At 40.7% G+C, this 22,536-nt stretch overlaps 1 protein-coding gene across 3 annotated transcripts in view; it reads left to right on the top strand.

The window, feature by feature from the left end:
• The window catches only part of LOC147703522 (membrane-spanning 4-domains subfamily A member 4A-like), a 381,338-nt gene extending 359,030 nt beyond the window's left edge, over window positions 1–22,308 (top strand). For all 3 annotated transcript variants that reach the window (XM_086931886.1, XM_086931888.1, XM_086931887.1), the window contains one exon: window positions 21,265–22,308. In XM_086931886.1, coding sequence (XP_086788012.1) covers window positions 21,265–21,330 — 66 coding nt within the window. In that variant the 3' untranslated portion in view covers window positions 21,331–22,308. The remainder of the gene's footprint in view (window positions 1–21,264) is intronic.
• Window positions 22,309–22,536: the final 228 nt, after the last annotated feature.

Below are 22,536 nucleotides of genomic sequence, written 5' to 3'. Positions count from 1 at the left end.
TGTGTGTGTGTGTGTGTGTGTGGCTCTGTGTGTGCGTGTGGCTCTGTGTGTGTGTGTGTGTGGCTGTGTGTGTGTGTGTGTGTGTGTGTGTGGCTGTGTGTGTGGCTCTGTGTGTGGGTGCAAATGCAATAGGTCTCGCATTTGTGAGAGATTAAGCTATTGGCATTGTAAATGACAATGCCATTTATTTATCTGTTTTCAAAACCAACACATAAATAAAAAGTTTGTCATTTACAATGCCAATAGCTCTAACTTTTGCAAAGGCGAGACCGTTGCATTATAAATGCTTGTTGTAAATTAGAATAAAATGTGCCCTCGCCAAGGTATTAGGTAAATCAGCTCCATCTGTAAGGGCATTGAATAATACATTTATATAAGTTGCCCATACAGCCATTTCCGACTCGTATAGGTCTCCTGTAATCATTACTCGTCCTGGGGCCTAGCCCGGGCAAATGGACTTAATGGCTCTAATTATATCCATCATAGAAAAGGCAATACACTCATCACCGGAGATGGAAGTCAGACCATGGGCTGTATTACTTTCCAAATGTTGAAGTGGTGTGAACTGTGGTTCAAATATAGCGTTGAGAAATGCTTCACCCAAAGACCTGTTTGCAAATAGTGGCCTACTGACATGCCAAGAGATATACTACCATGAGATATTCTACTCCAAAAGGCAACATTATCACTGGATCAGGATCCCTTTAATAGGTCCTGCCAATTGTTTTCACCCTAATCTTCTTTTTGGTGACTAAGGTATACTTATACACCACTCTTTCTTCTCTAATATCTTCTCTGGATTGTTTTTTAATTGCAGTTATATGATTTAACTTGTCTACTCTCACTTCAGTAACATGGGGTTGTGTTGATCTTTCTCTGAGGAGTCGGAAGTTTAGCATTTGAAAAATAAAGGCCCTGAGTGAGGTGAATAGTCTGCTATGCAGTTCCATTGTTTGTATGTGTGATCAGGGCGAGGGTGCCATAGGATCAAGGATGGTGGAAAATGAGTCAAAACTTTATGGCCTTAATATGGAAGCTGTACTGTACTTCTGCCACTTTACTCCTCACAGGATAGAAGGCTTCAGATAGTTCAGGCTATGGGATCTGACAAGGGCAGATAAAATACCAATAATAAATGTTAGAACTAATGCATAGTGATCACTATCCTCCTGTGTGGATTATTTTAAAATCTATTAGATTCTCCCATAGCCAGTGCTAAATGATTAGGGGCCATATGTATCAAGCACTAATGCGTTCGCGTTCTGCGAATTTCGGCGTTTGCGAACACATTAGTGCAAAACGGTATGTATCAAAGAAATCTGCGTGCAAAATAAGGAATCGCAAAATTTGCGATTCCTTATTTTGCGATTGCATTTAAGGAATCGCAAATTTAGCGATTCCTTAAATGCAATGTATGAAGCATAAAAAAAAATGCAAATTGCCCTTAAGGAATCGTAAATTACCACCAACTTCAAGTTGGTGATAATTTGCAAATTCCTTGAAAAATGCACTTTTTTGCATTTTTCATAGTGCAATATGAGGCACATACATGCCCTAAGGGCATGTATGTGCTCCACGTGTGCACCCATGCTGATTTCAGGGGTGCAACAGGGTGTCCTTTGGACACCCCTGCACCCTTGAAATTATATTCAATTTGCGATTTTCAAATTGCGAATCGCAAATTGAGAATAACTTCCCATTCATTCCTATGGGCCTCCAGGCCCATAGGGATGAATGGGAAAGTATTCCTTAATTGCGATTCACAATTTGCTAATTGCAATTGAGGAATACTAAGAAATCGCAAAAAAAATGCGATTTTGTACATACATCCCTATTTGCGATTCTCAAATAGCGATTTCTAAAAAATCGCTATTTGAGAATCGCAAATCAGGTTGATGATACATATGGCCCTATATAATTAATTTGGCTTTTAAGGGCGCCCTTTTTTGAAAGTGTATACTCTTATCACATCTGAAACAGATCTAGTATTCCATATCCTTACACCATAGGACATGGTTATGGAAGCTGGTTGCAAGGCAACTGGGGGCCATTGCTTGATCGGTTCGGCTGTCAAGCTTGGAATGCCCAGGCTCTCGTCTTCCCATTGCATTAAATTGATTAAGCAAGACAGGGGTTTGAAAGTGGTATTGAAATCTCCAGTCAGGAATATTCTGGTACTACTAATCATGAAAGATAAATACTTTTTTCGGTTTTGCAGAGCCAAGGACTCTTTGTGGGAAGTGAACGATTGTAAACATTAAAAATATTGAAAGAGAACCACTTAGTTGTCTTTAATTTAGGCTTAAGATGTCAAGTGATGGAATGTTTAATATTTTGATTGTGCATGCAAGTACGTTTTTCAGTCATATTATTAGCCCTCCAGAGGATCTATCAGCATTTGAGGGTATTGCTTATATAGTAAATGAAATGTAACTTGTTCTATATATTTGGGTCGTGCCCATGTGTCCTGTAAAAGACAAATGTGATACATATCTATGAACTCATTCCACACAGGACCAATCAATTTTGAGGATAATCCAACTACATTTCAGGATAACAGGTGGATTTGAGATTTAAGGAGTGTGATCTTGAACATCGACTCTGATAGAGCAGCTAGGTCAAATAGGTTTTGTAATGAAGTCAATAGACTGAATTGGTGAGTTGATTCCATCTTGAGGATGATTGTCTTGAATATTATGGAGTGAGAAAGCTTCGACATAACATGTGTATTTACGCTCACCCGTAGGTATCTTGGCGCTGAATAACAGATGTTTATTGTTACCCAACTGACTGGTACTCATAATCAGCTCTGTGTTTGTTATCGAGGAAGAAACTCACAATTGATGGTCAACTCAATTATGATTGGAATCTGCTATAAAATATGAATGTGCTGGCTGAGTGACCTTCTCCTGGTGGCTGTTGAGAGGCTGTGGAATTAATAGATTTGACGTGGGATGGCTAGGTGCCCGTTTGGGTGACCAACTGGCATGGGTGCAAATTCAGGATGGCGAGTGTAAAAATTCAGGACAAAGGGTCAAAATTCAGGACAAAAATTCGGGCAGAAGGTCAAAATTCAGAACAAAAATTCTGGACAAATGGTATGTTTTACAGACACATCAGAGGAAGTCATGCAATAGTATATAAGTAGGTAAATAGACAACAATAATAAGTACAAGTCAAAATAAGGTTGAGTCATTGTGAACTTCACAGTTTTTCTGTAGGCTTGCAGCTTTGAGCAACTATGCAGGTCTTTTTGTGGTATTTCATAGGATCATAATCTATTTATATGGTTACTGCACTGTGTTGTTCAGTCTGATATTTTATTTACAGTTCATGGTCCTGAGCAGGCATGTTTGGTGAGAAAAGTGGTTGGGAAGATCTGCTCGGTTGGACTTTGTTATCAGCATCTCATATCTGAGTGTCATTGTGAGATTCAAAGCAGCACGCATAAAATGTACCTAATTGCAGTGCTGGACAAGAGTGAAATCCTCTGATAGACCAGCTTTATGTGTCAGATTACTTCAGGTATTCCATGTCTGTTCAGCTGGTAATGGCTGGTTGGGGCGTAACGGCCTGAGCTGCCGACTTCAGAGCTTGTGAAATCCAGGTTTGAGTTTCATCATCGGCAAATCACTTAATCTCCCTGTACCTACAATTCAGTGTCTTGAGACCCTCACGGATGATCTGTTGTGCTTCACAAATCCTGAGTTTAGGGGCTGGTAAAGTACTGAGCGGAGGATAAGTTCCATAGTGGACAGGTCTTGTGTGAGGGTAAGATCATTAAGCAGGAAAAGGTAGTTATTAACCAGCCTGCATGAGCTATAATTTGCTGCAGACTGCTGAGGGTTGTGGTATTATTGGGGGCCATAACAGTTAGCTAGGAGTTCCTGGTACAAAAATGACATATACATACACACAGACAGAAAATCACTGTTAGGAAAATGCTATTTTTCAAAGAATGGGGAGAAATGTATCCAAGGTTCCAGCCTGTAGCAGTTGTCTGGTAGGTCACAGAGCTACATTCTGGGATTAGAGCACATTGATCATGTTACGTAGGCATTTCTACCTATGCTCTTGGTTTTCCTTTACTGTTGATTATTGCTATATTTGGGTGTTAAACTGGTACTATTGAGGTGCAACCGATGCCCAGACTGTGTTAATAAGTTTAAACATGTCAAAATAATAAAGTAATACTATTACAAACTGTGCTGCATTACGCCACATAATTTGCCTTTTTTGCTGCATAATTTACTCAACCCTGCTGCATTATTATTAAATTCCATGTTTAAATATCCAAAGGAACCCTAATTATCAACCTTAGAATAATGAAAGATTTGAGAAAAACATCACACAAACACAATTGGCACGCTGTCACACTCCCTATTATATACACTCTCCCTATCACATGCACCCTAATGGTACTAACTGTACTCTATCACATACATCATCACGCATACACCATTGGACACAGACAATGGTATACTACCATGAACTATATATCATAACACATCTTGACATATTAAACCAATGCACTCAGACACACATCGAGTCACACCAGTAACTTTAACATATGCCATTTTACCAATACACAATCGTATGAACACATTTTCCCGAGCAAACACATATCCCTGTCACACACAGTTATGTAACATACTATCACATACACAGCTTAAATACATATGCACTCACTAATAGATCAACATACACACTCTATCACATCAACGGATCACTGACAAAATATTGACCTCCAAAATATCGACCTACAGTAATATCGAGTCTAAAATATCGAGGGCAAGAATATCGACATCCTATCTACAACATGGTAAGTACAAAAATATCGAAAAAATAATATAGATGTTAAAAATATCGATGTTAAAAATATCGTTTTTTTTCCTTTTCAAATATAAATGTAAAATAAAGTAAATAACACTAATAAATATAATATACATAGTTAAAAGTATCTAATAATGTTTAAAATTAATAAATAATACATATATAATAATAATACATTAATTGAATATATACTGTATATAATATATATGTTCTGAACAATATGTTGTAATAATTATTTTACTAACTTATAAATTATTAAAATATATTCTAATTTACAAATACATTTACAAACATAAAACAATAACATAAATAAAATGTAAAAAACATAAAAAATTAAATATACTTTTAATATTTTTACAATTAATTATATAAAATATTGGATAGCGTAGGGGTAAAATGTACTATTCCCACTCCAGAGAGTGCAACAGTAGGGAAAGCTATGGATAGCGTAGAGGTAAAAATTACTATTCCCACTCCAGAGAGTGCAACAGTAGGGAAAGCGTTGGATAGCGTAGGACTATAAATTACTATTCCCACTCCACAGAGTGCAACATTAGGGACAGCGTTGGATAGCGTAGGAGTAATAATTACTATTCCCACTCCAGAGAGTGCAACAGTAGGGAAAGCGTTGGATAGTGTAGGGGTAAAAATTACTATTCCCACTCCAGAAAGTGCAACAGTAGGGAAAGCATTGGATAGCGTAGGAGTAAAACTTACTATTCCCACTCCAGAGAGTGCATCAGTAGGCAAAGCGTTGGATAGCGTAGGAGTAAAAATTACTATTCCCACTCCAGAGAGTGCAATAGTAGGGAAAGCGTTGGATAGCGTAGGGGTAAAAATTAATATTCCCACTCCAGAGACTGCAACAGTAGGGAAAGCATTGGATAGCGTAGGGGTAAAAATTACTATTCCCACTCCAGAGAGTGCAACAGTAGGGAAAGCATTAGATAGCGTAGGAGTATACATTACTATTCCCACTCCACAGAGTGCAACAGTAGGGAAAGCGTTGGATAGCGTAGGAGTAAAAATGACTATTCCCACTCCAGAGAGTGCAACAGTAGGGAAAGCGTTGGATAGCGTAGGAGTAAAAATGACTATTCCCACTCCAGAGAGTGCAACAGTAGGGAAAGAGTTGGATAGCGTAGGAGTAAAAATTACTATTCCCACTCCAGAGAGTGCATCAGTAGGGAAAGCGTTGGATAGCGTAGGAGTGAAAATTACTATTCCCACTCCAGAGAGTGCAACAGTAGGGAAAGCATTGGATAGCGTAGGAGTAAAAATTACTATTCCCACTCCAGAGAGTGCATCAGTAGGGAAAGCGTTGGATAGCGTAGGAGTAATAATTACTATTCCCACTCCAGAGAGTGCAACAGTAGGGACAGCGTTGGATAGCGTAGGGGTAAAAATTACTATTCCCACTCCAGAGAGTGCAACAGTAGGGAAAGCGTTGAATAGCGTCGGAGTATAAATTACTATTCCCACTCCACAGAGTGCAACAGTAGGGAAAGCGTTGGATAGCGTAGGGGTAAAAATTACTATTCCCACTCCAGAGAGTGCAACAGTAGGGAAAGCGTTGAATAGCGTCGGAGTATAAATTACTATTCCCACTCCACAGAGTGCAACAGTAGGGAAAGCGTTGGATAGTGTAGGGGTAAAAATTACTATTCCCACTCCAGAAAGTGCAACAGTAGGGAAAGCATTGGATAGCGTAGGAGTAAAACTTACTATTCCCACTCCAGAGAGTGCATCAGTAGGGAAAGCGTTGGATAGCGTAGGAGTAAAAATTACTATTCCCACTCCAGAGAGTGCAATAGTAGGGAAAGCGTTGGATAGCGTAGTGGTAAAAATTAATATTCCCACTCCAGAGACTGCAACAGTAGGGAAAGCATTGGATAGCGTAGGGGTAAAAATTACTATTCCCACTCCAGAGAGTGCAACAGTAGGGAAAGCATTGGATATCGTAGGAGTATACATTACTATTCCCACTCCACAGAGTGCAACAGTAGGGAAAGCGTTGGATAGCGTAGGAGTAAAAATTACTATTCCCACTCCAGAGAGTGCAACAGTAGGGAAAGCGTTGGATAGCGTAGAAGTAAAAATGACTATTCCCACTCCAGAGAGTGCAAAAGTAGGGAAATCGTTGGATAGCGTAGGAGTAAAAATTACTATTCCCACTCCAGAGAGTGCATCAGTATGGAAAGCTTTGGATAGCGTAGGGATAAAAATTACTAATCCCACTCCAGAGAGTGCAACAGTAGGGAAAGCGTTGGATAGCGTAGGAGTAAAAATTACTATTCCCACTCCAGAGAGTGCATCAGTAGGGAAAGCGTTGGATAGCGTAGGAGTAAAAATTACTATTCCCACTCCAGAGAGTGCAACAGTAGGGAAAGCGTTGGATAGCGTAGGAGTAAAAATTACTATTTCCACTCCAGAGAGTGCATCAGTAGGGAAAGCGTTGGATAGCGTAGGAGTAATAATTACTATTCCCACTCCAGAGAGTGCAACAGTAGGGACAGCGTTGGATAGCGTAGGGGTAAAAATTACTATTCCCACTCCAGAGAGTGCATCAGTAGGGAAAGCTTTGGATAGCGTAGGGGTAAAAATTACTATTCCAACTCCAGAGAGTGCAACAGAAGGGAAAGTGTTGAATAGCGTCGGAGTATAAATTACTATTCCTACTCCACAGAGTGCAACAGTAGGGAAAGCGTTGGATAGCGTAGGAGAAAAAATTTCTATTCACACTCCAGAGAGTGCAACAGTAGGGAAAGCGTTGGATAGCGTAGGGGTAAAAATTACTATTCCCACTCCAGAGAGTGCAACAGTAGGGAAAGGGTTGGATAGCGTTGGGGTAAAAATTACTATTCCCACTCCAGAGAGTGCAACAGTAGGGAAAGCTTTGGATAGCGTATGGATAAAAATGACTATTCCCACTCCAGAGAGTGCAACAGTAGGGAAAGAGTTGGATAGCGTAGGAGTAAAAATTACTATTCCCACTCCAGAGAGTGCATCAGTAGGGAAAGCGTTGGATAGCTTAGGAGTAAAAATTACTATTCCCACTCCAGAGAGTGCAACAGTAGGGAAAGCGTTGGATAGCGTAGGGGTAAAAATTAATATTCCCACTCCAGAGAGTGCAACAGTAGGGAAAGCGTTGGATAGCGTAGAGGTAACAATTACTATTCCCACTCCAGAGAGTGCAACAGTAGGGAAAGTGTTGGATAGCGTAGGGGTAAAAATTACTATTCCCACCCCAGATAGTACAACAGAAGGGAAAGTGTTGGATAGCGTAGGGGTAACAATTACTATTCCAACTCCAGAGAGTGCAACAGTAGGGAAAGCGTTGGATAGCGTAGAGGTAACAATTACTATTCCCACTCCAGAGAGTGCAACAGTAGGGAAAGTGTTGGGTAGCGTAGGGGTAAAAATCACTATTCCCACCCCAGATAGTACAACAGAAGGGAAAGTGTTGGATAGCGTAGGGGTAACAATTACTATTCCAACTCCAGAGAGTGCAACAGTAGGGAAAGCGTTGGATAGCGTAGAGGTAACAATTACTATTCCCACTCCAGAGAGTGCAACAGTAGGGAAAATGTTGGATAGCGTAGGGGTAAAATAACATACTTATGAATAAAAGCTTTTTATTTAAAAAAAAACTTGTATAAGCTATTAAAAAAATGTAAACCATATACAATACCTAAACATAATTATAAAAAACATGATTAGCTAAATATATTTAACCAAAAATAAATACTAAAAAATACCATTTTATAATATTTAATTACCAATTAAAAATGAATTAACAATTATATTATTTACAAAACAATCATTTTAAAAACATTATTACTTAATTACATTTAAATTACTCCCCACCATATTCCCCTATAAACCCACTACCCACAACAGAACACTTTTATCTATTTATGATTTAATTAAAATTATTTACCAATCAATTAAAATTAATTACCAATTAATTAAAATGATTTACCAATTAATTTACATTTATTTATAATTCCTACTAATTAATAATTAATTATACATAATAAAATAACTTCCCTCCCTATTCCCCTATAAACCCACAACCCGCTACAGAACATATATATCAATTAATCAATTAATTTTAATGAAATAACAATTAATTATATTTATTTACCAATTGTTTAAAATTATTTAATAATAACTACAATTTTTTTTTAATTTAACATATTTAAATTACTACCCACCCTTTTCCCCTATAAACCCACAACCCGCTATAGAACATATTTATCAATTAATCAATTAATAAAAATGATTTACCAATTAATTATTTTTAATTACCAATTATTTATAATTAATTAATATTAACTACTAAATAATAATTAATTAAACCTATTTATATTACTTACCACCCTATTTCCCTATAAACCCATAACCCACTACAGAACATATTTATCAATTAATCAATTAATTAAATTTTTTTTCCAATTAATTAAAAATAATTACCAATTAATTCCAATTTATTAAGAAATCCTACTAATTAATAATCAATTTAAAATAATTAAATTACTTCCCACCCTATTCCCCTATAAACCCACAACCCACTCCGGTACTAAAACATATAATTTGCTTATAAATACATGTATTAATATATAAATGTAATACACATATAATATTAATTATTTTAATAACTTAAGTAAAACATATAACACATACATAATAAAAAACAAAATAAATAATACAAATATCGATATTATTGCAATCGAAACTAGTAACATCGATATATATGCTATCGATATTACTAACTTCCATATTACTTACATCGATATTAAGTATTTCGATATTACTTACCTTAGGGTCGATATTCTGTCCAACGATATTCTTGTCATCGATATTCTGCACCTTCGAAATTTCCGACTCAATATTTTGGTAAATCGATATTTCATACTCGATATTTTGACTGTGTACCCACATCAACGCATACCATATAATATACACCATCATAGATAATCACACAAAGATGCATCCTCACATGCACACAAAGACCATCACTCACACATTCCAGATCATATGCGCAGGGTACGAACTGACACAAATCCAATGACATCACAAGTTGCTAACACAAGGATCCACAGTCACATAGCACGCACACCTCTCACCATTGCAAATCATAAGTTAAAATCAAATTTGCTGAAAATGGGCAAATGGTTGTATTCGGATAACCTTTGTTATTGACGCCTATATTTGCTGGGTCAGCATTTTACAGTGGCAGTAGCGCACAGGCAGCCCACTCAGACTTAAAAAAAAACACCTTCCCCGCACTGGGTGTGGTGTACACTTCAGCAAAAGTCCCTAGTAAAATGTATGCAAAAGACTTTAGAAAATACAGCGCTTCTGCTGCATGGGGAAAGGAATATGGAGATTAACGAAAATCTGACCCCAGATTCTAAGGGCCTCATTTATGAAGAGCCTTACCCGCCTTTACTTCACTTTGTTGTGAACATCTAGGCAGATGAGTCACTTTGTAAAAGCCTATAATACATTATACCTGCTTCAGGTATATTGTATGCAGGGTGGGCGATCCCATGTAAAAAAGCCTTTTAGAAGTGATGCAGTGACTGTCCAACTTCTAGGACTTGACTGTGTCAAATCCTTATGCCTGCTTTAAGCAGGAATTGCCCATGGGTAATGGCACACTGCTAGAGTTGCATCAATTTTCTGACACACTTCGGCAATGCATCATTTCTACACAAAAAGATACGTCAGTATTTCTGACTTATCTGTTGATTCCTTGCAACATTGAGCGCTGTAGTGTAAATTTGGCACATCCATGGTGTCGAAAAGTGGGCACATTGAAAAGTGTTGCATCACTGTTTTTCTCCAGTGATCCAACACTTTTCATACATGAGGCACTGCAATTTTTTTAATTTGCTCAAGAACACTAGTCCACGGGCTCAATGACCTCAGTGGTATTAGACCAGAGCAATTTCTATCATAGCTATGTTTTGAGTAAAGGCATTGCAGGCTTCCCAGTTTGTTATGAACCAAGAGGAATCCTGTCCCTTGTGCGGGAGATGAGACACCAGCATCATGCACACGCTCAGGAACACTTAAATCAGTTTGGGAAAAGTGACCCTAGCATATGTATTTGTTGAATTTGCCACATTGGTCGCAAATATAATATATGTTATACCAATTTGGATTTTTTTCAATTGTATAATTCTGGACCCTTCTAGGTTTTTTCAGTGTACCTACTGGCGTGACATATTAGAAGTATCTTCTAATAAATATTTGTTGTGTTACATTAATACCTTTGAACACCTTCGTTTGTCACTAGCAACTAAACAAAAGCAGAATGACATGCCCTAGGCTCTGGCAAGAGGAGGCCCACCTATGCAGTAGCTGCAGAGAGGCCCATTATCAATCTGTGTGTGATAATTAGGCAGACAAACAGAATGATAATGGGCCGATAGCAATCTGTGCCAGGTAGGGGAGGGACTGCTACAGGCCCTTGAGATCACAGCAGGAGTGCGAGTTGGCCCCTGCAGTGGGAGTTACAGAACTCTCAGGCTGCTTGCAGAGGAACAGCTCGCTCCAATGCCCAGAATTAGGGACAAAAGGCGCCCTCACGGGCTAGAGGCACAAATAACAGGAAGTCAGTGAAATTTACAGATGGTTAGTCACCCCAGTGCCCGGGGCGGCATTAAGTTTGAACAGTAGCCTAGAACCACTGTTCAGCCGGCTCATCAAGTCGAGAGACATCAATCTTTCATCTAGTTCTTGGCCTTTCATCTCTAGTCCGAGGAAGTCCAGAGAACTTGAGCACACTGGGAACTGTTGGGCTAATAATATGTCTGATAAAGATATGTTTCTATATATCTAAATAAAGAAATTATTATTATTTATTATATGTCTGATCGCATACGGGAACAGCAGTGTCTGTGATGTCTGATCCAATGTATCACTTTTTTTCTTAGGCAGTCATGGTCCTCGCATCTCCCCCATCATGTTTTGGAAATGTATCCTGTAAACTTTGCTTTCTGTTGCATGTTGGTCTAAGGGTTTTCGGTTTGTTAGAATTGGAGTAATGTTATTCAAAGTGTTACTATTGCGATTATCAAACCCCACCTTCAGCCCCTTCTGCCTATGAGTGTAAATCGAGGGGCTGCCTAGGGCCGCTGTGTCTCCAAGGAGTGCAAGACATCGAATTTGGCACTACATCCCTCTGTAGATTAGGGGGTGGCCGTGGCCGTCGGCAGAGTTATGGAGAAACTCAGGAATGTAGACTAAATTTGAATCTGAAAGATCCTTAATGGGATGGATATGACCGTAGTCATCCCAAGCAAGAGCATTGGACATTTGGTCTTTGAGACAGTCCGACCTCAGTCATTTCTATCAATTTGGGGACTTTGAGGCTTAGACCCCCCACCTCAGCTTGAAGTGCTCAAGAATAGAAAGGAGTTTGCTAGCATGTATTGGGAGACAGGTGGAATGAGGGACCTATTTGTAAGTGGAAGGCACCAACAATGAGGAGGCTTGCTACTATCCTCAGAATCTGGTGCACCCAAGGGTGCAAATATAATATTACTGATTGGGGTAAGGCCTTCAGCTTGTAAATCTATTGGAGAGCTATTTGTCACAAGAACTATAGGGATCCAAGTCTATGTATCGAAGGGGATGGGTGTGTGTACACACTTGATGTTGGTTTGTGGTCCGGGGCTTTGTCCTTGTGTACCAACTCTACATTAATAATAGTTTCCTCCTCTTCTATTCAAGTGTAAATCTCCTTTAAAGTGCAGTTTTAAGCTGCATGGCACTGGGAGTTTTTTTGGCGATAGACCATTTGTTCAATGTAATACGGAAATAAATGGCAACTCGCTGATGGATGGCAATTTGTATGCCATAAAATACAAACACAACATGGATGGTTCTGAGTTTCATATATGAAAATATTTGCAACACTGCAAGACATATTAAATATAGAGATAGAAAAAACATGTAGCATTGTGTTGACTATAAATTGAGTCAAAGCAACACTTATTAGCATAGGAATATGGACAAGACATATTGTTAATATTAATAATCATGAAGAAGAAACAGTATACGAATGATAACATGTATGGAATAAAAAAATAGATCCCTGCAAACATATTGAAAGCTGGAACAAGGCATCGAGGTACATTCACAAAGCACTGAGAAGAGCCAACTTTAATCAAATGCAGCTGGATGGCTTTCCTCCTGTACCTCGGGATTGTGACATAAACACAAAGCTAACAGATCAAACCTATGTCCCAGATGTAAGAACGCTGGCACATGGGACCACATGTTTTTTTCATTCGTCAACCATTGAGTCAATATTAGCAAAACACATTTATTTTATTTATATTTATTATTTAGCCACAGAAAGAATGCTAGTGCTATTGGGAAGCTCTGCATGTGTGGGAAGTGTGGAGAGAACCAGATTTTTTTTTAATTGCTTTGTTAATTGCGCGCTCATTAAATTGGAAAGGCACAGAAGCACCTAAATTCAAAAAAGTGGATTAACAAGACAAACAAAGAAAATGTATGCATTTTAAAAGAATGAATTTATCACACGAATGTGACATTTTGCGACTATATAGTTTGAAGATTTGAGAAAATGAAATCTGTACAAGGATGAAATGTTGACACAATGAATAACATTTGTTTTCTGAATGCCCCCAAAAACCCCATAAAAAACAGTCTTTTGCAGTATGTTCAGTTATAAGCCACAGACATCGTGGGTTTCATCTATTAAGTCGCTTGAAACACAATTTTTTTTTTGTGTTCAAATCTTTTTTATTAGGTAATAACAAAAATGATAACGGCCAGGAGGCATCAGTAGAATTACAATCGTATTGTAAAATTGCCGCAATCAAACATGGATCATTACATATAAAACAATACATACATACAGTAAAGGAAAATAAAGTATATTGAAGACAAGAAATTAAACATCAGTCCAGATCTGTAAAAGAGATTAGATGAATGAATGAGTGACTAAACACAATAAAATACCAACATTGCATTCTTACAGTTGTATACAGTTCCGTAGAGCCCTCCATCCGAATCTAGCCATATAATACCATTTATACTTTGTCGTCCCTGCACAGTGTATCTAAGATTGTCAAGCCCATGGGCACAGGGTATAGCCAGTACAGTTCATGCAGCGTGCACCCCACAATTTACTAAGTATAGACCTCATCAGTTAGTGCTTCAAGGTGGGTCGAAGGTGAAGGAGGCCTGATCTAAGGAAGACCATAATTTTTTGTTGGTAACCTGCCATGGTGATGAGTGTAGAGCGGGATTATCAGTGCGCCTAATGCAGGACAGCCATTCCCTCCAGGCATTGAAGAAGACCTCACCCGTTGATTTCCAATTGCATAGGACCACCTTGCATGCTAACGTTAGCAGAAGATCCAGGAGCTGGCGGTCATGGTCCCGCTTTAATAATGGGTCTAAGGCTCCTAGGAGAATGTAGATGAATTCCCTTGCAGGGTGTATGTCAAACGTGTACCCAATGTAGTCAAAGATTTTTGCCCAAAAGGTGTGAAGCGTGGGGCAATCAAATAACATGTGTGAAAGGTCACCAATGCCGGAGGAGCAGTTCCAGCAATTCGGTGTATCTCGCAGGCCAACCTTAAATAGTCGCTGTGGGGTCCAGAATGCCCTGTTAATAATCATATACTTGGTCTGTGATAATATCGGCGAGACCTCATGTGTGAGTGCTGATGCATGTATCCTGACCCAGTCTATACTTATGCCAGTGTTATTTGGTTCTGATTCCCATTTGACCTCATTGCGCCTCATCGATTTGTTGGGTGTTGGCGCAAGTAGTTTATATATTTTTGAGACAAAATGTCCAGAGGAGTTAAAGTGAGGGAGCATAGATTTTAGCCAAGGCGTCACTAGCTTGAATGTTCTAGTGGATATGGCTGACTTTAGCTTCAGGAAAGCGTAAAAGTCAATCGGTGGTAGGGAGTGTCTAGCCTGCAGAGTCGAGAATGGCAGTGGCATATTATTTTCGTGGAGATCAGCAACCACATTAATACCTTTATCAGACCAGTGGTCCCATATGATGGGAGATCCGCCGATTTTGATTGACGGGTTGCGCCATAAAGATGCAGAAGATGAATTGTGGATTTGCAGACCAGTGTTGTGAACGCGATCTATCCGCAAAAGTGCTCTCTTGGTATTGAGCATGATGTATTTAGAATTCGTAAGGTGTGAGAGGTCCATTGTTAGGACAGCAGAGAGCGGGGCCTTGCCTATAATGGATTTCTCAATATCGATCCATAAGGGCGTATAAATAGGGGCTTCGATAAACCAGGAGGCTCCCTGTTTACAGAGAAAGGCGGTTTGGTAGTTTCTGAATTTTGGTAAGCCTAAACCCCCCTTAAGCTTTGGAAGTTGCAGTTTCTTCATGGCAATTCTCGGTTTTTTCCCTTTCCACAGAAAATCCGTGAGCGATTTGTCAACTTTATGTAGAAAGTCCTCCATGAAGGTCATGGGGAGCATACATGCCATGTAATTTACCAAGGGACTGATCATCATTTTTAGTGTCTCCGCCCTACCCCACCACGAGAGGAATTTTGGAGACCAGCCATCTAACAGTTTTTGTATTTTTTTATAAAGCAGCTCTTCATTAATTTTTAAGGTGGATATCAAATCCTTTTCAAATTCCAATCCTAAATATTTAAAACTCTGCGGCTGCCAGGTAAGCCCGGAGTCACCCAGGATGTTTTTATCACATAGGTTATTTAATGATTTCACCTCAGTTTTATCCTTGTTCAAGGAGTATCCAGATACACTTGAGAATTCTTCTATTGTGGATAGTAGCGCCGGGATAGCCTTATCAGCTTTTTCACTCATGACCAACACGTCGTCCGCATAGGCCGTGAGTTTAATTGTGCAGCCAGCGAACCGAATTCCAGCAATGCCAGGATTTTCCCTTATATAGTACAGAAAGAGCTCAATTGCCAGGAGGAATAAGGACGTGGACAATGGACAACCCTGCCTAGTGCCCTGCTCTAGATTAAAGGGGGAGGAAAAAGCGCCACCAGCTCGTACTCTAGCAGAGGGACAGGCATAGAGGGACATGACTAATTTAGTGAATAGGAGACCCAGGTCGAATTTGTGTAGGACAGCATTTAAATAAGTCCAGTCTACTTTGTCGAACGCTTTCTCAGCGTCTAGTGTAATTGCAATGGTGGGTGTGGATAAGAATTTCGCTTTTTCAATAACATGAGCCAGAATTCTTGTGTTATCGCTCGAGAGCCTGTTCCTCAGGAAACCCGCTTGCGAGGGATGTATTAGGGACGGCAGGACCTTCTGGATGCGTCTCGCTAAAATCGAAGCCAGGAGCTTACAATCTAAATTTATCAGTGAGATAGGCCTGTAGTTTTTGGGGAGTTTGTGGTCTTTGCCTTCCTTGGGTATTACAGCAATTACAGCCTCAGCCATAGTTCCCTTAACTTCTCCTGTAGTGCTAATTTCATGAAAAACCTCTAAAAGAGGAGTTGCAAGAACATGGGCAAAGGTCTTATAAAACTGTGCTGTATAGCCGTCAGGGCCAGGGGCTTTCCCCTTTTTGAGGGATTTGATCGCGTTAAAAACCTCCAATTCAGAGATCGGTTCATTCAAGGGGTCCCTTTCCGCGGTCGTAGGCGTTGGTAGTGTGCAACTGGAGAGGTATTTCTTCATTTTTTCACTATCAACGTGCACGTTCTTAGCATAAAGTTTCTCATAAAAGTCTTTGAAGATATTCGCAATCTTAGTGGGATCAGAGTTAGGAGTACCCTTTCCATCGAGTAAGGAAGTAATGGTGTTCTTCTGAATTTTAAATTTAAGATAAGCCGCTAGCCCCTTCCCCGCTTTGTTCGAGTCACAGATTTTGAAACGCTTCCTCCTGTCCAACCAAACTCCTGCCTTTTCACTGATAAGTTTATTATAAGCGTATTTTTGATTGGACAGTTCAGTTAGGACTTCAGGGTTTCTACTCCTCAGGTATGTGCGCTGGAGTTTTGAAATGTCCTCCTCTAGTTTCAACAAGGCTGCAGTGCGGTTCTTATTAATTGCAGAGGATATTTTTATAATAAGTCCCCTTATAGTGGATTTCAGTGCCTCCCACCGGATGGTGTCTGAGGTGTCCCCTCTCTTGTTTAACAGTAAGAAATCTTTAATGGCAGCGTCAAGGGTTTCTTTGTGTTTCGTGTCATTAATAATAGTATCATTGAATCACCACACAGACTGACGGGTAGTTGGTTTAATATTAGTTAGTGTGAGGGAGACGCAGGAATGATCAGAGACTAACCTGGGAGCAATGTCCGCGTCCTCAACTCTTGCCACCGCGTTTTTAGATATGAGTATGTAGTCGATTCTCGAAAACTAGTCATGTGGTGGGGAGTAGAAGGAGTAGTCTCTACCATCAGGATGCAGCAAGCGCCACGTGTCTACCATATGAAATCTATTGCATATTTTCATGAACGCCTTATGGGCTCTGCCTGGGCGAAAGACGCATTTAGAGTCTCTATCTAGTATAGGGTCGTATGGGAGATTGAAGTCGCCCGCCAAAATATGGACTGCTGTGTCGGGGATGGAAATGATCTGCTTCGTTAGGCCTACCCAGAAAGACGGATCGTGTGCATTTGGGGCATAGATAGTCGTGATAAAGAATTCAGTGTCATCTTTGAGTAGTTTCGCTGATACCCATCTACCTTTTGTGTCTGTTGTACTAGAGATTACCTCCACATTTGCATTCTTGGCCACTAGCATCACCACCCCATTCTTTTTTGAGAATGCCTCAGAGCCTATCACTTCGGTATAGTATTTATTGCGCAGTGTGTGGAAGTGCTTCGCTTCTAGTTTTGTTTCCTGCAGTAAGGCTATATCTCCACGCTGCCTGCGTAGATAGTCAAGTATCTTCTGGCGTTTAACCGGCTGGTTAAGGCCTTTCACGTTCAACGATAATATTTTAAGGTTAGCTATAGTTGTTGTCCCTATTGGAGTATCTATAACAGGAGCCATCAATTATACAACCAGTGATATCGCCTCACAACACATGTGTGTGCATAAGTATTGGGTCGTGAAAAGAGTCTCATACCCTTGACAAAACCAGCAGTGCCATTTCTCACGTAGAATGCAGGGCTAGTACAATATGCAGGAAATAGAAGGACAGAGTATAAGCTTCGGAAAGTAATGTGGTACAATGGATGCAAGTTAGGATGCAAGATGGGCAAAACTAAACAAAACAATATGCAAAATGTGAAAACAATCCCCCCCTCCTCCCTACCAACCCCCCTCCACCCTCCTCCCTCACCCCCAGCCCACCCCTCCCTCCCCAGTAGTAGAAACAACAGAACATGGCGACTCGGGAAGGACGACCACGAGGCCGCCTCCAAGCAGCTTACTCATAACTATTGATTTTTTGGGCTGCAACCCCTATCTAGAGAAAAATAGCCAAGTATGTAGGCAACAATAAACAACAATGGTTCCATAACAGTGAACACAGGAAGTCACTGCTTTGACTTCAGTATCGTGAACCAAGCACAACAGTAATTGTCGAGGAATAATCGTGGGTGCACTTAACAGCAAGCAGGAGTGCTACAAAACAACATCACAACATAGCACCTAGGTGAGGCCCAAGAGGGATACGAGCAATATCATGGTAGCATAGATATAACTTTTATGATACAGCTTTTGAGTTAAGGATTCAAGAGACCAGAGGATCTCTGGCAGAGAGTCCAAAGGTACACAGAAGAGCACCGTTTCAATCAGAAGAACAGGCCGAGACCGACCAAAACCAGCCCCAGGTGAGTGGGCCCTAATCGGACACCGTCCAAATCCAGTCGTGGTCATCAACCTTGTAACAAAATCAGGGCAAGAGACCCTCATGTCGGTTCCAGGTCAGATAGGCACTTCTACGAGGATTCAGGAACATGAGAGTAATAGGAACATGAGAGTAATAGTACCAAATCCCCAAACCAAAGCTTATCCTAGGCCAGATGGAGAGGCTCCTTGCTGAGCTGAAGGAGAGACTTCCATTGAGCCATCTCCGTGATCGAACAGGAGCTGTCTCAATTTTCGCGGATCCGAGAACACATGAGTTACACCTTTTATAGTTACTCTAAACTTTGTCGGACCAATAAAGCCATACATGTGACCAAGTGACTTCAGTTGGGGCCTCAATGCAAGGAAGGTTTTCCTAATTTCCATAGTTTCCTTACTGAAGTCTTGTGAGATGAAGATTTTGTGACCTTTCCATAGCACATGGTTATGTTTGCGAGCGAAAGTAAGTATCTGCTCTGCATGCTGGTACTTAAGTGGTTTGCACACAATCGCTCTTGGGCCTTTCTGATCCTTAGAAATTCGTCCCGGTACTCTATGTGCTCTATCGAACTCCAGTGGCTGAGTGAAGGTTAGATTTGTGGCCTGCGTGAACCACTCCTCGAGGAAGGGTATGCATGAGTCATGGGATTCCTCTGATTTTTCCGGCATACCAAAAATTCTTAGGTTCCCCCTTCTGTTTCTGTCTTCCAAATCCGCAACTTTCCTCACGAGATGGTCGGAACATAAGGAGAGGTTCTTGATAGCTCCACATGCTTTATTTTCAAAGTCTTCTAATTTGCTTATCCTGCTCTTGGACTCCGTTAGTCTTGAATTGATGTCTTTGATATCCTGGCGAACAGCAACAACCTCATCTTTGGTGGATTTGGCCAAGTCTCTAACTTCTTCTAGCCTGCTCAAAATTGTTTCCATGGCTTCCGCCATTAATTTGTTCCCTTTGACCGGTGTCGGTGGGTTAGATTTCAGGCGTTTAGAAGCTGCACCATTATCCTTGTCTCCCATTCTTTAGTCGTGTGTGGCAATGGGTTGTGAAAATACCTTGATGCCCCTCAGGCGTACAACGCTGAGACCAATCTATGTTGTGACAATGCAGGCCAACTGATTAGACACTTCTCCCTTAGCTAAAGTACTTTATTCAATAGGAAGTGATGTATGCAATAATAGTAATAACCTATAAGCTGCATTCCCTTCCATAAACACTCGTCAGTAGGTGTCACCACTTTACAATGTTAATATCACTCCTTGTAACTACTGATTATATTAAGTTATGGTAAGGGATCAGTCAGTATAGCACACCATGTTGTAGGTTTGTCCACATGTAGATGCTCCCAGTTCACCTGATTTTTAATGATTTTAAGTCTGCTCCGACATCAAACACAGCAAGCACAGGGCAGGCACTGGGGGTGAATACAGCAGTTGACAAGCACCTAAATCATTTTTATGACTGTCCGCAGTGCAATTAGTTCCTGCCCTCTATCGCATGTTACTCGCAGCTTTACTGTACAGATGCGATGTATGAGACATTTTAGGCGCTTTGCACCACTCCTCACAGCCAAACACATAGGTACAGACCCAGACACTGAACAGAGCAGCAGGGTGATCTAGCAGCAGGATGACCCAGTTACGATGTCAGCGAGACGTCAGGCGCGCTGGGGAGTCGCCACTTCAAGCCGCCAACTCAGTTCTCAGTTCTCACTATCTGTAGGCAAATAGGACCCAGCCACTCATTGGCGTAAAAACGTTAGATAGCATGCATTGGTCTGGCACTCCCTCGCTGGCATCGTACATCCAATTCAGAGCCCCATTTAAAAATTGCTGAAATTACACAGTAGGGAGCATTGTATCGCAGCCTGCAAGTCTGTTTAAAAGCGTGGATCATGGTAGCGGGGCCGCTGGGTGTTCGTGTGCGCATTTATGAGCATCGGCAAGCCGCCATTTTGAGGAGTGCTTTCGCGCCGTTTTTACTTTTAATTAAACTACTTTCCTCAAGTATTCCTCAGGCATCCTGTACTCACGAGTCCTCTGTCTGACGGAATCGAAGTGGAGACATCGCCGTGTGAACCCGGTGTCTCACATCAACAAAGCATGCAGGGTCTCCGTGGCGCTCCGAGGGGTCTCGCAGGCTTAGCCGGGTTACGGCTCCGGTCGAGTCCGGAGAACCAGCGGTCAGGGATAGAGGGTGATTTTCTCCGTTTTCCGTGATCGGATTGTGTCCAGACTTTCAGGGCCAGTCGGAATGAAGTTCCGACATTTGTATATCCATTCGAATTCGGAACGGGACTGGAAAGGCAGCTCTTAGCAGCGCGAGATCGTAGCCGCTTGGAGGAGGTCAAAAACTACGCCGCCATTTCACCAGCGTCCAAGCCACGCCCCCCCTGAAACACAATTTTTTAGAGACACCATTACTTATGCAGTGACTGCCTCCCCTCAGCGTGCACCTCCATTTCCTATATTCAGCCTGTTCCTCTCCAGACGGTCACTGACACAAGCGCACTTTATCCTCTACTCATTTTCAATGACTCTCGCACTCATGCACTTTGATACAGTTTTGGTTTGAATTATTCTTTTCTAATACCCACCTGTCTTTGCCTCCTACAGAACGTGGTGATTTATCAGACCGCCCCTCCGAATTCAGCAGACCCTGGAGTTAGTACCGTCCTATGAAGAGTTTTTGAGAAGCCACGAACTAATGACGTCAACAGGAATTGAGGTCAGCAGTTCCTGTATGACTGAATGAGCGCGGACCAGGCACGGCCTGAGTGGCTTCAACACGCCCCAGCGTGGTGGTCCGCGCCCTGAAAATGCAGTGTTCGAAAAACACCACTCCGCAAATGTATGCAAATATATTGATAAATGTACAATCATATGCAATGAGCTATATATATTTAGTTATCAGGAAGCCTATTCCTTGTAATGCTGTATTCCTGGTTACTAATATTTGTTAACTTTAAAGAATGTTCAAATTGGTTGCAAGGGTTTAAAATTAGCATTTTTTCAGGATTCTGAAACCTTTTTAATCATGCAAGCTTTTTATTAAAAAAATAAAAGCCATCCTGAGCTACTGCATCATATGTGGACAATAGTAGATAGATGCATATACGGAAAAGAAAGGAAGAAGGAGAGGAAGCAAGCAGGAAAGGAGTTTAAGGAAAGAAAGGCAGCAGAGGAAGGAGCAATGGAAGGAAAGAAGGAACGCTGGAAGGAAAAAGAAAAGGCAGAGGGAGAAAGAAATGATAGAAAGAAGGAAAGGATGAATGAAGGAGAGAAGGAAGGAATGGAGAAGGCAGTGAAAGAAAAGAAGAAACAAAGGAAAGGGGCAGAAGAGAAAGATGGGAAGAAGAAATTAAGCAGTGGGAAAGATGGCCCAAAGAAGAGAAAGGACAGGAAAGAAGGTGAGACAAAACCAAAAAAAGGAAATAAGGAAGAGTGAAAGAAGGCAAGAATGAGAGGACAGAAAGAAGGAGACAAGGACAGGAAAGAAGTGATTGAACTGAATGAAGGAATACTGAACAGAGAGTAGCACAGAAAGAACACGAGAAAGCAAGAAAGGAACAAAGAAGCGAAGATAAAGGGAAAGAGATGAAAAAGAAGGAAAGTGTAAGAAAAAGAAAAGGGAAGGAAGAAAGAGAAAAAAGAAAGGAAGAGAAAGAATGGAAAAGAAAAAAACACAAATGGGAAAGAAAGACAAAGAAGAAAAATGTAAATCTAGTGATGCTCTCAATGACTCTGAAGTCTTTGAACTAATGTGCTTTTTCAGGGTGGTTTCAGAGAGGTTTACAATCAATGTCAAATGAACAATTTGTTTTCAGGCGCCTAAAGCGGGAGCAGCGGCACCCTTGTTTATTTAACAAGAGAATGGGAGAAATTCCG

Source organism: Lissotriton vulgaris, chromosome 7 (genome assembly GCF_964263255.1).
Source record: "Lissotriton vulgaris chromosome 7, aLisVul1.2, whole genome shotgun sequence".
Taxonomy (NCBI): Eukaryota; Metazoa; Chordata; class Amphibia; order Caudata; family Salamandridae; genus Lissotriton; species Lissotriton vulgaris.
This window is presented reverse-complemented; position numbering and strand designations above follow the sequence as displayed.